Here is a 15,657-nt window from a genome sequence, read left to right on the forward strand (position 1 = left end):
ACAGAATCCCCTACTATCAACATCCTGGGGGTTACCATTGATCAGAAACTGAACTGCACCAGTCATATAAATACTGTGGCTACAAGTGCAGGTCAGAGGCTGGGAATTCTGCTGGGAGTAACTCACCTCCTGACTCTCCAAAACCTGATCATCATCTACAAGGTACAAGTCAGGAGTGTGACGAAATGCTCTCCACTTGTGTCAATAAGTGCAGCTCCAACAACACTCAAGAAGCTCGGCACCATCCAGGACAAAGCAACCCACTTGATTGGCACCCCATCAAGCAACTTAAACTTTCAATCCCACTACCACCAATGCACAATAGCAGCAGTGTGCACCATCTACAAGATGCACTGCAGTAGTTCACCAAGGCTCCTTCAGCAGCACCTTCCAAACCCACGATCTCTACCATCTAGAAGGTCAAGGGCAGCATGGGAACACCACCACCTGTAAATTCCCCTCCAAGCCACACGCCATCCTGACTTGGAAATATATCGCTGATCCTTCATTGTCACTGGGTCAAAACCCTGGAACTTGCTTCCCAACAGCACTGTGGGTGTACCTACACCACATGGACTGTAGCAGTTCAAGAAGGCAGCTCACCATCACCCTCTCAAGAGCAATTAGGGATGGGCAATGAATGCTGGCCTAGCCAGCAACACCCACATCCCATGAATGAATAAAAAAATCCAGTTGTTTATAAAAAGTCACATTTTTCCTATTAATCTGTTGCATCTAACCATTGTCTGACACCATTCAATCACCTGAACAAAGTCACTGTCAGACTGAGGTTGTGGTACCTGCAGTACTGTGAGTGGATACAATCTTCTGACATTTTGATTGGTCAAGAAGCCTCCTACCAACAGTCAACCCCAGGTGAAAGTGTGCTGTTAATTCGATCCCAAGCTAGTTGGTGAAGTATGAAACTAGAGGCTAATACTTTTCTTGACAAATAGGTTTATTTACAGAATGTAACACATCTGCTTCTTACCCAGCAATCTCCCTTTATATGTATTCCAAGAACTTAAGTAAACAATGCCCAACAATATAATTAATATACCATTAACATGCGCCACTACCACCAATGCACAATAGCAGCAGTGTGCACCATCTACAAGATGCACTGCAGTAGTTCACCAAGGCTCCTTCAGCAGCACCTTCCAAACCCACGATCTCTACCATCTAGAAGGTCAAGGGCAGCATGGGAACACCACCACCTGTAAATTCCCCTCCAAGATCTGATGAGCGACCTGGTGGTTGCAGAGCACCCATTCTCATTTGTGATTCATTATCTACATCATAGAGCATTACTTATGCCAGCAGCAGTCCAGATATACTCACTCAGGAGGAAATACCTATAGATTCATTGGGTATATTATAGGGCTTGACACAGAGCACCAGCAAGCAGGAGGAGCTGGAGAGGATGATGAGCAACCAGGTTCTGTCCATGGTGAGGGTGTGTTTGTTATTGTAATACAAACCTTCAGTTCTCTGTTATTTGGAGATGCAGGTTTGCCTGATAGAATAGAGAATGTATTGCAGAGTTGACTATTGGTTATCTGATAGCAATGGATCAGCGCTTGCATTATCCTGAGTGGGTGTCTGCAAGGAATCATCAATAGCGTTTTCTCCAGATGCACTCTGACTGCAAGAAACGAGACCACTTGGCCTGTCATGTCGGTGCTAGCTCTTCAAGAGTAGCATCCCAGTTGCCTACCCTTTTTCCTTATCCTTTTATATTCTCCCTTTCAAATTGTCATCACTTTCTCATCTAAATCAAGTTATAATTTATAACTCAAAGCTTATCTGTGGTAAAGCATTCCATTTTCCAGTAACTCCATGCAAACTCCTTTTTCAGCCTTTCCCTGTTTATTGTTTGTTGAGGGGTATCAGTGGATGCCCTTTCTTGTTACTGATTCACCAACTGGAAACAAAGTGATTTTTCATGATCCGGTGCATCAAAACCTATCACAATCTTGAAAGCCTCCACTCACCATTCTCTGCTACTGCTAGAAAAGTCCCAATTTACTAACTGAGTGCTGGAAGGAAAAGGCAGGTTAGTATTCCTGTTTTAATTATTCACACAAACATGCGAACGTGGAGCAGGAGTTGGCTGCTCAGCCCTTCAAGCCTACTCCGCCATTCAATAAGATCATGGCTAATCTGATTGTAACCTCCACCTACCCCAATAACCTTTCACCCCCTTGCTTACCAAGAATCTATCTAGCTCTGCCTTTAAAATATTCAAAGACCCTGCTTCCACTGCCCTTTGAAGGAAGGAGTTCCAGAGACTCACCAGCCTCACTCATTCCCTGGGTATTACTGTATATCTTTTAATTTTTGAATTTCTCTCATCTTGACTCCTAATTGTTTTGTGCTATTATCACTTCTGTCAGTTTGCCATCTCTCATTCTCCACCTATCATTTCACAGCTCATACGTTCTCTTTCCTTGCATTTATCATCCTTTTCACTCTCCTCTTTCCCTCGTTCTGCTCCTCTTTATAAGCTGTTTGTCTGGCCTATCTTTCTGTTCTGATGTAGTGGGAGAATGTCACTTACCCTAATAATCAAGTGGCTAGCACTTTGGGGACATGGGTTCAAATCCCACCTTGGCAGCTGGTGGAATTTGAATTCAATTAATAAAATCTGAAATATAAAGCTTGTCTCAGTAATAGTGACCATGAAATTATCATCAATTGTTGTGAAAGCCCATCTGGTTCACTAATGTCCTTTAGGGGAGGAAATCTGCCATCCTTACCTGGTCTGGCCTACATGTGACTCCAGTTCCACAGTGATGTGATTGACTCTTAACTGCTCTCTGTAATGGCCTAACAAGCCACTCAGTTCAAGGGCAATTAGGGATGGACAACAAATGCTGGCCTGGCTAGTGACACCCACATCCCATGAAAAAGGGCCATGCCTAAAACATGAACGTTTCTTTATAGATACTGTCTGACTTGCTGAGTGAGTCCACTATTTACTATTTATGTTCCCAATGCTCCTTTTCTCTTGACTATCCCTGTTCATTCCTGCTATTCTGATCCTTTACTGTATCCTTTCCACGTCTTCAATCTCCTTCCTATAACATGGTGCAATCAATTCCATGCATAAGCCCCCCATGTGAATTTTACACTCTCCAGTCTAGCTGCTAGAATTACTTTAACAGCAGTTTTAACTTAGCAAGTGAATCCATACCCATTGCAGAACTTACCTCCTTCACTTGCCAAAGAGCTGATTGCATTACAAACTTGTACTGCTGCACAAAATCTTGGAAGGTAAAGCGAATGGGGTAGCCTGACTTGCGGATGCGGATGGTCTCCCTCATTCCAGAATATCGTAATTGCTTAATGCACAACTCCCGATCAAAGAGCTGGGCAGATCAGAACAGATCATTAGCACCAGTGCTGGCATGCTTCATATCGTAAGAGAAATTTATTATCAAAAAAGGAATTATCGTTAATATTGATGACATTTCACTAATTACAGAATCAAAAGTTCTACATAGTGGAAAATAGGGGGATGATGGTGGCATGGTGGTAATGTCACTGGACTAGTAATCCAGAGGCCCAAGTGAATGCTCTGGGGACATGGGTCCATATCCCATATGGCAGTTGGCAGAATTTTAAATTCAGTTGATAACCCTGGAATTGAAAGCTAGTCTCAGTAATAGTGACCATGAAACTATCATCGATTGTCATAAAAACCCATGGCCTTTAGGGAAGGAAATGTGCCGTTCTTGCCTAGTCTGGTCTACATGTGACTCCAGAATCACAGTAGTGTGGTTGACTCTTAACTGCCCTCTGACCTGGCAAGCCAACAGTTCAAGGGCAATTAGGGATGGGCAACAAATGCTGGCCTTGCCAGTGAAAGAATAATCCCATGAACGAATAAAGAAAAACAAAATACTTAACTATAACACAGATCAACTGTTCCACAAAGAGTTAGAAATAGAGAGAACAAACTGTCCATAAACACTCAGTCCTACCAACAACCTCAGTACCTATACCCAGAGTCCATCGACACCTTGTCGATACTCAGATTCCCATCGCACTCAGTATCCAGAGACTCTTTCAACAGCTCCTTCCGAACCCATGACTTCTACAAGCTAGAAGGACAAGGGCACTACTACCTGGAACAAAAACAGAATTACCTGGAAAAACTCAGCAGGTCTGGCAGCATCGGCGGAGAAGAAAAGGGTTGACGTTTCGAGTCCTCATAAGTCATGAGGACTCGAAACATCAACTCTTTTCTTCTCCGCCGATGCTGCCAGACCTGCTGAGTTTTTCCAGGTAATTCTGTTTTTGTTTTGGATTTCCAGCATCCGCAGTTTTTTGTTTTTATTTCTACCACCTGGAAGTTCTCTTCCAAGGCATTCACCATGCTGACTTGGAAATATATCGCCGTTTTTCACTGTCGCTGGCTCAAAATCCTGGAACTCCCTCCTTGACAGCACTGTGGGTGTAGCTACACCACATGGACTGCAGTGGTTCAAGAAGGCAGCTCACCACCACCTTCTCAAGGGCAATTAGGGATTAGTGATAAAAATGCTGGCCTAGCCAGTGACACCCATGCCCCCGAAAGAATTTTAAAAACTCAGTTTGTGAACCCAGATATCTCTTACCAGGGGTTTTTTGAACTTATTGGGTTTGATGCAGCGAATGAAGAAGGGCTGACAAGCCTTCAGGATTTTCATTAGATTATCCAGTGACTGTTTGAACTGCCGGCTGAGTGTGGGGAGTTGTCTATGGCTGCCAGATGCCTGTAGAAAAGCCATAATATAGTTAAAAAATCACAGAACTGCTGCGACACAATCATTCATCAATGCGTGCACTTAACTGAACCTTAACCTGGTACAAAAGAATTTCTGATTCCATTGGTCCATCCTTTTTTACCACAGATAAAAGTGTTCTTCCATTATCTGACTCACTGGTAAGATGGGGCCCTGTTTTTAACTGTAATGTACATCTTTCTACATTGTCACTGTGAATGCAATCCCCAGGTTAACTCAAATATAGCATATATTTTCCTTTGCTCATTTTAGATACTGGTATTTGGATTCTGGTGTCCTGATGGTGGTGTGTGCTTGCTCAGGGAGTCCAAATTGCACATTGTAGTCTATAGCTATGGATCATGATGGTAAAGGCTCCAGCATTCTTTCCATCACATGGCTGAGCAGGGATTTCTCTTGTTCTTGCCATCTGCCATTGGTGTGTGTTGGACCTGTTTGGCCACATACCTTCCTTGGCCATCAAGTCCTGGGCTGGGATTTGAACCCAGAGCTTTTGGTTCAGAGACAGAGATGCAACTGAGCTATAAGACCTCTGAGTCACACATGCTGCCTTTTCCTTTGAAAAGGTAACTTCTGGAAGAGTTTGAAAGGCAGAGAGTTACAGATTCACCCTGTTGATGTTGTAGTTGAAACAACTGGGCTTGATCAGAGGGTCTAACTCCTGGCTAGTTGATGCAGGCCCTGCAATAAGCAGCAGCTATTATACGAAAACTGAAGACTCCCACCACAGTTCCCCAACTCCAGTATAGTAGTTAAGAGAGGAAGTGATGAGTTAGCGGACCGGATGTGCTCCAGAGGTGACACTGCAGGGCAGATGTGACAGCTTTCTGCCGGACATTGTTCCTGAGGATTATACATTTAGGGAGGAACCAAATCAAATCTCCAAAAGAGGAGAGAGGGAGGGTACCTGCAGAGGTCAATCTTCACCAGCCATATTGGGAGTTGTGCTGATTCTGTTATCATGGGCAAATAGCCTGGAGACTCTGCAACAGCACTGCTGTACTGTCCAGCAACTCAGTTTTAAACTCATAGACTCATAGACGTCTACAGCACAGAAGGAGGCCTGTCTGCACCAGTCAACAAGGATATATTTCAACTCTTTCTTGGACTTGAACTCAAGTTCTGTCGAAGGGTCATGAGGACTCGAAACGTCAACTCTTTTCTTCTCCACCAATGCTGCCAGACCTGCTGAGTTTTTCCATGTAATTCTGTTTTTGTTAAGGATCTGACTACACTAATCCCATTTTCCAGCATTTGGCCTTTAGCCCTGGAGGCTATGGCAATACAAGTGAATATCTAAATACTTCTTAAACATTATGAGAGTTTCTGACTCAACCACCATTTCAGGCAGTGAGTTCCAGAATCCCACCACCTTCTGGGTGAAAAAAATTATCCTCAACTCCCCTCTTAGCCTTCTACCTCTTACCTTAAATCCATGCCCCTTGCTTATTGAGCTCTCTACCAATGGGAAAAGTGCCTTCCTATCCACCCTATCTATGCCCCTCATAATCTTATACACCTCTATCAGGCCCTCTCTCAACCTTCGTTGCTCCAAGGAAAACAACCACAGCTTATCCAATCTTTCCTCATAGCTATCACCCTCCAGCCCTGGCAGTATCCTGGTAAATCTCCTCTATACCCTCCCCAGTGCAATCACATCCTTCCTATAATGTGGTGACTAGAACTGCAAGCAGTACTCCAGTTGTGGCCTAACCAGCATTTTATACAGTTCACGCATAACCTCCCTGCTCTTTTATTCTATGCCTCAGCTATTAAAGACAACTATCACATATACCTTCTTAACCACACTATCTACCTGCCCTGCTACCTTCAGGGATCTATGGATATGCACACCAAGATCCCTCTAATCTTCAGTACTTTCCAGGGTCCTATAATTCATAGTGTAATCCCTTGCTATGTTAGCCCTCCCCTAGTGCATTACCTTACACTTTTCCAGGTTGAATTCCATTTGCCACTGCTCTGCCCACCTGACCAGTCCATTGATATCCTCCTGCAGTTTGCAGCTATCCTCCTCACTATTTACCCCCCCGCTACCAATTTTTGTGTCATCTGCGAACTCCTTGATCATACCCCCTATATTTAAGTCCAAATCATTTATGTACACCACAAACAGCAAGGGCCCCAGCACCGATCCCTGCAGAACCCCACTGAAAACAGACTTCCAGTCACAGAAACATCCCTCTACCATCACCCTCCTCTTCCTGCCTCAGCCAATTTTGGCTCCAACTTGCCACTTTGCCTTGGATCCCATGGGGTCTTATTTTCTTGACTGGTCTGCCATGAGGGACCTTATCAAAAGCCTTGCTAAAGTCCATGTAGAGAACATCAAATATATTACCCTCATTAACATCCCTGGTTACCTCCTCAAAAAATTCAATCAAATTTATCAAACACAACCTTCCCTTAACAAATCCATGCTGACTATCCCTGATTAATCTGTATCTCTCCAAGTGCAGATATATTCTGTCCCTCAGAATTCTTTCTACTAACTTCCCCACCACAGAGGTTAGACTGACTGGCCTGTAATCTTCCTACATCCTAAAATGTAACTACTCATTTATGTCTCAAAAGCAACATATGGCCTCAAGACCAGTTTACAATGGCCTGAGCTACCCAGCTTTAGTAACAGGACAGGATAGGAGATGTATGCTGGGAACAGTATGGACAATGTTAGATCTGCAATGGAAATATTACAGACTTTTTATTTTACCTATTCATTCACAGGATGTGAGCGTCGCTAGAAAGACCAGCATTTATTGCCTATTCAGGTTTGACCTTAAGAAGGCGGTGGTGAGCTGCCTTCTTGAACCACTGCAGTCCGTGTGACGTAGGTACACCCACAGTGCCGTTAGGGAGGGAGTTCCAGGATTTTGACCCAGTGACAGTGAAGAGACGGCGATATAATTCCAAGTCAGGATGGTGAGTGACTTGGAGGGGAACTTGCAGCTGGTGATGTTTCCATGTAAATGCTGCCCTTGTCCTTCTTGGTTGTAGAGGTCATGGATTTGGAAGGTGCTGTCAAAGGAGCCACAGTGAGTTGCTGCAGTGCAAATTGTATATGGTACACACTGCTGCCACTGTGCATTGGTGGTGGAGGCAGTGAATGTTAAAGTTGATGAATGGGGTCACATCAAGCAGTTGCTATGTCCTGGATGGTGTTGAGCTTTTTCAGTGTTGTTGGAGCTGCACTCATCCAGGCAAGTGGAGAATATTCCATCACATTCCTGACTTATGACTTGTAGATGGCGGAGAGGCACTGGGGAGTCGGAAGATGAGTTACTCACTGCAGGATTCCTAGCCTCTGACCTGCTCTTTCAGCCACAGTATTAATGTGGCCAGTCCAGTTCAGTTTCTGGTCAATGGTAACTCTCAGAATGTTGACAATGGGGGATTCAGCGATGGTAATGCCATTGAAGTCAAGGGGAGATGGCTTTAGATTATGTGTCTTATTGGAGATGGTCATTGCCTGGCACTTGTGTGGGGAATTGTTACTTGCCACTTATTAGCTTAAGCTGGAATATTCTTGAGGTATTGCTGTATATTGACACATACGGCTTCAGTATCTGAGTAGTTGCGAATGGTACTGAACACTGTGCAATCACCAGCAAACATCCCCAATTCTGACCTTCTGATGGAAGGAAGGTCATTGATGAAGCATCTGAAGATGGTTGGGCTAAGGACACCACCCTAAGGAACTCCTGCAGTGATGTCCTGGAGCTGAGATGACTGACATCCAACAACCACAACCATCTTCCTTTGCATTAGATATGACTCCAACCAATGGGGAGTTTTCCCCCCAATTTCCATTGATTTCAATTTTGCTAGGGCTTCTTGATGCCACGTTCGATCAAATGCTCCCTTGATATCAGTCCTTTCATCTTGCCTATAGAGTTCAACTCTTTTGTCTATGTTTGGGCCACAATGACTGTAATGCAGTCAGGAGCTGAGTGGTCCTGACAGTCATTGATAATTAAGTCCACATAGTCGGGTAGATGCCAGTGTTGTAGCTGTACTGGAACAGCTTGGCTAGGGGTGCAGCTACTTCTGGAGCACAAGTCTTCAGTACCATTGCTGGAATGTCTTCAGGGCCCATTGCCTTTGCAGTATCCAGTGCCTTCAGCTGCATCTTGATATCACGTGGAGTGAATCGAATTGGCTGAAGACTGGTATCTGTGATACTGGGGAGGAGGTAGAGTTGGATTATCCACTTGACACTTCTTTCTATAGACGGCTGCAAATGCTTCAGCCTTATCTTTTGCACTGATGTGCTTGGCTCCCCCCATCATTGAGGATGGGGATACTTGTGGAGCCTCCTCCTCCAGTGAGTTGTTTAATTGCCCACCACCATTCAGGACTGGATATGCAGGACTACAGAGCTTTGATCTGCAGAGGCAATATACTGGGAACAGTACAGTCTGCCCTCAGCCTGTATTGAAGTGGGAGTGAGAGCAGCCTGAACACCATTCTGTAAACTGACCTATTGTAATTCAGGATTGAAAAGGGATTGGTTGAGGGGAATATACTTAAACCATAGTTCAGTCACCTTGATGGAACCTTCAGGACAAATTTGCCTCTGGTTTTGTGGCTTTCCCGATGCTGATCCAAAGCTGGTATGGAAAATTTGTTTGAGAAATTTGTTCTTGGAAGATTGCACAACCTGCATGATGCTGGAACTCAGCTGATCTCTGTTCTTCTCCAGGAAACCTGTGAATTAGAAAAAGACATGGATTTTCTCAGCAGCTGAGATTCGCATGTCCTGTAGACACTGATACCGGCAAGGTTCCTTCCATGGTGAGAGGGGCAAGTGTGAGCAAATTCAAGTACAGAGTAGACATTAAGTATGAATGAAATTTAAGCTAGCTGCTAAAGACACTGATAAGCCTCTACTTAAACTGTATAATTTCAACAGGTTCATGGAAATGTTGCTGAAACTTCAGGGTGAAGTTGCATTCATTTCATATTCCACACATCAGCAGAGACTGACCATAATATATTCCCCTGGATCATTTCACCTTCCCTTCTAATCACAACTTTCTCCACAATAGCAACTTCAGTTAGCTCCTTGCTTCCCCCAGAGTAGCTGGATCTTAGGCCATCGTTCCTGTCTTCACAAATACAACTGAGCTTCAACCACAATTCTTCTGAAGCAGCTACAGCTCAGATAGATCCTCACAGTACCTGGGGCTCAAGTATGGGCCCAGGCTTCTTATACCTGGGGCTCAAGTATAGGTCCAGGCTTTCCTTACCTGGGGCCCAGGTATAGGCCCAGGCTTCCAGTACCTGGTGTTCAGGTATAGGCCCAGGCTTCCCGTGCCTGGTGTTCAAGTATAGGCCCAGGCTTCCCGTGCCCGGTGCTCAAGTATAGGCCCAGGCTTCCCGTGCCCGGTGCTCAAGTATAGGCCCAGGCTTCCTGTGCCTGGTGCTCAAGTATAGGCCCAGGCTTCCTGTACCTGGGGCGAAAAGTATAGGCCCAGGCTTCCCGTACCTGGTGCTCAAGTATAGGCCCAGGCTTCCTGTACCTGGGGCGAAAAGTATAGGCCCAGGCTTCCTGTACCTGGGGCGAAAAGTATAGGCCCAGGCTTCCTGTACCTGGGGCGAAAAGTATAGGCCCAGGCTTCCTGTACCTGGGGCCCAGGTATAGGCCCAGGCTTCCCATACTTGGGGCCCAGGTATAGGCCCAGGCTTCCCGTACCTGGGGCTCAGATATAGGCCCAGGGTCTCAGTATCTGGTGCTTAGGCAGGCCTAGGCTTCCACTACCTTATGCTTAGGTAGGCTCAGGCATCTAGTAGCTGGAGATCAGGTAGGCTTGTCAGCTTCCAATACCTGAAACTAAGATATTTCTCGGTTTGCCCTGAAGGTCAGCCTTCATATTTGAAGTTGAGGTCAAGTTATCCATCCTTTTTAGTGTGTGAGCTTCTGGTCAGTTGTCTCAACTTTCTTAGCAAATGACTGAAACTTGTATAAGCCAAACTTTACCTGTGTCTCCCAATTTCTTCACACTCGTTGGAGCTCTTGAATTTCCACACACCCTTTATAGTATTATAGTACTCCATAGTACTCTGATGCTTGTGGCTATGTTTATTTGCACCATCAGACCTGTCAATGCTGCTTAGATCCCAAAGGATGGAGCCATGTCTGGAGTCAGCCCATTAGCATTGACTAGACACAGGAACTGGAGAAACATTTGTTCCCAGGATATAGTTGATGCTGTGGCTGCTGTTCATTGCCCATTCTCTGTTGCCCTGAGAAAGTGATGATGGGGCTTCTCCTTCAGTGACTGCTTGATCGCCTCATTGAGTTAACCACTTGGTGTGGGACCAGAGTCACGTTTAGGTCAGGCTAGGTAAGGATGATAGGTTCTCATCCCTGAAGCACATCAATAAGCCAGTTAGGGATTTGTACAATAATTTAGTACCTTTTAAGGATGCTACCCCATAAATTTACTAAATTTGGATTTACAACTTGGGAATTAAACTCATGTGCCCCAAGTTGTTTAGCTCCTATTTTTCTGTCTCAAGAAGACGTTTAAAGGAAAATTCTCATGATGTGAGCATTGCTGGCAATGTTGGCATTTATTGACCATCCAAAGTTTCCCTGAGAAGGGATCTGAGTAGCTTGCTGGGCTACCTCAGTGTGAGCCGGATTGGCGTGGTAGCGGAGTTACACACAGACCAGTTTGGGTGAGGACAGCAGCTTTCCTTCTATGAAGGACTTTAGTGAACCTGCTGGTGGCTTATTTTCCAATCCTTTAGCTCTTGAAGCTCGAGAAGTGTCTGACCACCCACAATTCTCCCAGCTTCGTATTAACTTAGGGCAGCTATTAGCTGCCACCCAGTGAAAATAGATTTGATAGGTACCTTTAGACTCGTAGTAAACCACTCCTGCAAAGTGAGTGATGCCAAACGTGGTATCATGAGAGCTCATGGGAGGGACGTAGATCATACTCTTGCTGTGGTGATTATTCAGCTTGTTTAACAATGTGGTGTCAGTACCCTGCGGAAAAGAAAAAAAGACTTGGATTTATGTAGTGGCTTTCAAGGCCTCAAGGTATTCCAAAATCCTTTACGGTCAATGGAGTACTTTTCTGAAGTGTAGTTGCTGTTGCAATGTAGGACATGCAGCAGCACAGCAAGATCCCACAAACAGCAATGTGATAATGGCCAGATCATCAGTTATTTAATTATGCTGACTGAGGGATAAATACTGATCAGGACCCTGGAAAGAATTTCATGTTCTTATAGAATCCTATTCTGACAGAATCAAAGAATCACAAAATAGTACAGCACAGCAAGAGGCCATTGAGCCCATCGAGTCTGTATTGTCTCTTTCAAAGGGTAATCTAGTTAGTTCGACTCCCCCACTCTTTCCCCATATCTGCTATTTTTTTCTCCTTCAAGTACTCATCAAATTCCCTTTTGAAGGTTATTGTTAAACCTGTACCCTTATCAGGGAGTGCATTCCAAATCCTAACCACCTGTTTGTTGGGTTAAAAGGATTTTCCTCATGTCGCCTTTGGATCTTTTGCCAACCACCTTAAATCTGTGCCCTCTGCTTATCGGCCCTTCAGCCACTGGAAACAATTTATTTTTATTTATCTATCAAAACCTTTCCTGATTTTAAACAAGCTGTATATAACCTCCTCTTAGCCTTCCCTACTCTAAGGAGAACAACTTCTCCAGTCTACTCACAAAACTATAATCCTCATCCCTGGAATCATTCTAGTTAGATCTCTACTGTACTCACTACAAAGCTTTCACCTCCTTCCTAAAGTGCGGCGCCCAGAATTAGACACAATACTCCAGCTGGGGCTGAACCAGTGTTTTATAAAGGCTTAGCATAACTCCTTGGCTTCAGTAATTAGAATCTTAATAAATCTTAGAATCCAGATGCTTTGTTAACCTGTCTTTCTATCCTGTTAGCTAGCCAATCTTCCAACAATGCTAATATGTTACCCACTGCACCACGAGCTTTTGTTTTTCTCAATAACCTATGATGTGGCACCTTATCAAATAACTTCTGGAAATCTAAGTACAGTACATCCGCTAGTTCCCCTTTATCCAGAGCGTGTTACTTCTTCAAAGAACCCCAATAAATTGGTTAAACATGATTTCCCTTTCACAAAACCATGTTGACTCTGCCTGATTATCCTGAATTTTTCCAAGTGCCCTGCTCTGATGTCTTTAATAAAAGCTTCTAACATTTACCCTAAGTAATTTGTTGCTTCACCGGGCAGATGGAAACCAGAAAGGACAATGATGCCATCACGAGCAGGCATCCATCATTTGCCCCACATAGCGCTGCATTGCAAGCTGACTAAGTGTGGTGTATTGCTCCTCTCAATTGGCCAGGATAGACTCAGTGGCACAGGAAATTCAAAGCATTTCTAATTTTTTTTCTAGCCCTGAATGAAATGAGGTTGTGATTCAATGAGATCAGTGCTGGATGAGACAAGTGGCCTCTCAGTATTCTGGCACTTCCATCTACACATAATATTCTACACCGGCTGTCACTGCACAGTGAGTTTGGTAAAGTTGCTTAAAGGGAATGACTTGTCTGACGGGCCTTTCACTCAGCAACCTGCAGGGCAGCTCTCAGGAGAAAATGACTCAGCGGGTCTGGCAGCATCGTTGGAGAAGAGCAAAGTTGACATTTCGAGTCCTCATGACCCTTCATGAAGGGTCATGAGGACTCGAAACGTCAACTTTGCTCTTCTCCGCCGATGCTGCCAGACCTGCTGAGTTTTTCCAGGTATTTCTGTTTTTGTTTTGGATTTCCAGCATCCGCAGTTTTTTGTTTTTATCTCAGGAGGAAATGATATTGTTTTGTTGGATTTCAAATCTCTCATCTCGCAGGGCTTTGACTTGTTTAATCTGTTACTCTCTCCTGCCCTCCACTGGTGATTAATGGCAGCATGTGTAGTGATGGGGGTAATTTTTAACTTCACTGCCCGGATAGTGATTTGGAAGAAAATACCCTCCCCCGGCCTTTACTGGTGATCTGCTGGAGTTGATTGAATGCCTGCACAAAAACACCCACATTTTTATTCCATTGATTTGAACGGGATGAAAATCTGGGCAGGTTCTACAGCATGCAGGTTCTAGAGCGGGTGGGTTTGGCAGATTCTAGGGTGGCCTGGTTCTGCAGTGGGAAGATTCTAGATCAGGTGGGTTTGGTGGCAGGCAGATTCTAGTGTAGTCAGGTTTCTGTGGGGGTTCTCTGGTGGGTGAGTTCTATTGTGGGCGTGTTCAAGAGCTGGTGGGTCATTCGTGGGCAGGTTCTTTAGTGGGTTGGTTCTAGAGCGGGCAGTCTCTATGGCAGGTGGGTTCTAGAACAGGGGGAAGTAATTTGTGGGTGGTTCTTTGGCAGTTGGGTTCTAGAGCGGTTTGTTCTGTAGCAGGTGGGTTATACAGAGTTGGGCGATCTGGTCAGCTAGATTACTTACCACCCAGGCAGTGAAGAGAAAATTAACCTCAAAATGTTCTACAGCTCAGGTAGGGTGGTCTCCCCTCAATGTGTGTCTCTGTGCGAATAGTGTTTAAGTTAACATAAGAACAGGTGCAAGATTAGGCCATTCAGCCCTTTGAGCCTGTTCTGCCATTCAATATGATCATGGTTGATCTGGCTATGGTCTCAGTCCCACCCTTCTGTCAGCCTCCATAACCTTTGATTCCTTTATCTATCAAAAACTTATCTAACTCAGCCTTGAATAAATTTAAAGGCCCAGCCTCCACTGCTTTCCGGGGAAGAGGATTCCACAGACTAACAACCCTCTGAGAGAAAAAAATTCTCATCATCTCCATCTTAAACGGTAGACCTCTTAGTCTTAAACTATGTCCCCTAGCTTTGTGGAGGTCAGTTAGCTAGATGGCTCGCGTATGATGCCAATGGAATGGGTTCAATCCCCATACTAGCTGTGGTAGTTCATGGAGTTCATGGAGTTCCTGTTTCCTCAGCTTGCCCATGCTTGTGGAGTGGTGCCCCTCAAGCTATACATAAACAATTGCCTCTCAAAAGAAAAGAGATGTGCATGGTCCTTTGTGGATAATGGCTAAAAAGAATGAATGTTCCCTAGTTTTAGTCTCCCCCACATGAGGAAACACCCTCCAGCTAACAGGCAGAGGGACCGGTAGAGCAGCTTACCTTTGGAAACTTGCTCTCTTCGTCAATGAGGGAGATGATACTCATTGGTTTGACTGCAAGTGTATCTAGTGCCTTCTGGTTGTCAGTGAATTCAATGTGCTGCCATTCAATGTTCTCCTGAATGTATTCCTCCTGCTCCTGTTTGAAGATGCAGCTCACAAAGAATTGCTGTAAGTGCTCATTGGCAAAGTTGATGCACAGCTGCTCAAAGCTGAAAAGAAGGGACATTGTCTGTGAGAAAGCTACCAATGACCATCACCATCCATCAGCAACATCTATGGCAGTGCCCAAAGGTGGAGCCATTTTCAGAACTGAAGATCACAAAAACAGTTTTAAACCATTGCAAAGAATCTGAAGAGCATTTCATTCTAGCTGATACTGTGCTGGAAACTTTCCTGTCATCTCCCTAACCCCAGGAAGTCCAGCCTAACTTAAAGGTCATGAGCATCTTCTCTCTCTGTAGGCAGTGGATTTGATACTGCACTTTGACCTCTTGATCCTGGATTGAAATTAAATTGCCCCACCATAGACAACATCCCAGGGATGTGGCTGTAATGTCCTGATAGAACTCACCATTCTCCAGAATGCAGTTAAAAAGAAAACAGAATTTGGAATTTGAAATTTGGACGGATTCCTGGCTCAATTGGTAGCTTTCTCACCCATGATGCAATGGGGCTGTGAGTTCAAGTTCCACTCCAGAGACTT

The 15,657-nt window shown here is 44.6% G+C and overlaps 1 protein-coding gene across 1 annotated transcript in view; it reads right to left on the minus strand.

Annotated features, from left to right (window-relative positions):
• The window catches only part of LOC121287874 (unconventional myosin-VIIa-like), a 217,143-nt gene that overhangs the window by 162,723 nt on the left and 38,763 nt on the right, over positions 1 to 15,657 (minus strand). The window contains exons 12-16 of the mRNA XM_041205870.1: positions 14,953 to 15,163; positions 11,670 to 11,805; positions 9,355 to 9,515; positions 4,623 to 4,760; positions 3,213 to 3,371 (exon numbers count right to left, since the gene is read on the minus strand). Of these exons, the coding sequence (XP_041061804.1) occupies positions 3,213 to 3,371; positions 4,623 to 4,760; positions 9,355 to 9,515; positions 11,670 to 11,805; positions 14,953 to 15,163 (805 nt within the window). The remainder of the gene's footprint in view (positions 1 to 3,212; positions 3,372 to 4,622; positions 4,761 to 9,354; positions 9,516 to 11,669; positions 11,806 to 14,952; positions 15,164 to 15,657) is intronic.

The sequence above is a fragment of the Carcharodon carcharias genome, chromosome 2 (genome assembly GCF_017639515.1).
Source record: "Carcharodon carcharias isolate sCarCar2 chromosome 2, sCarCar2.pri, whole genome shotgun sequence".
NCBI classification, from domain to species: Eukaryota; Metazoa; Chordata; class Chondrichthyes; order Lamniformes; family Lamnidae; genus Carcharodon; species Carcharodon carcharias.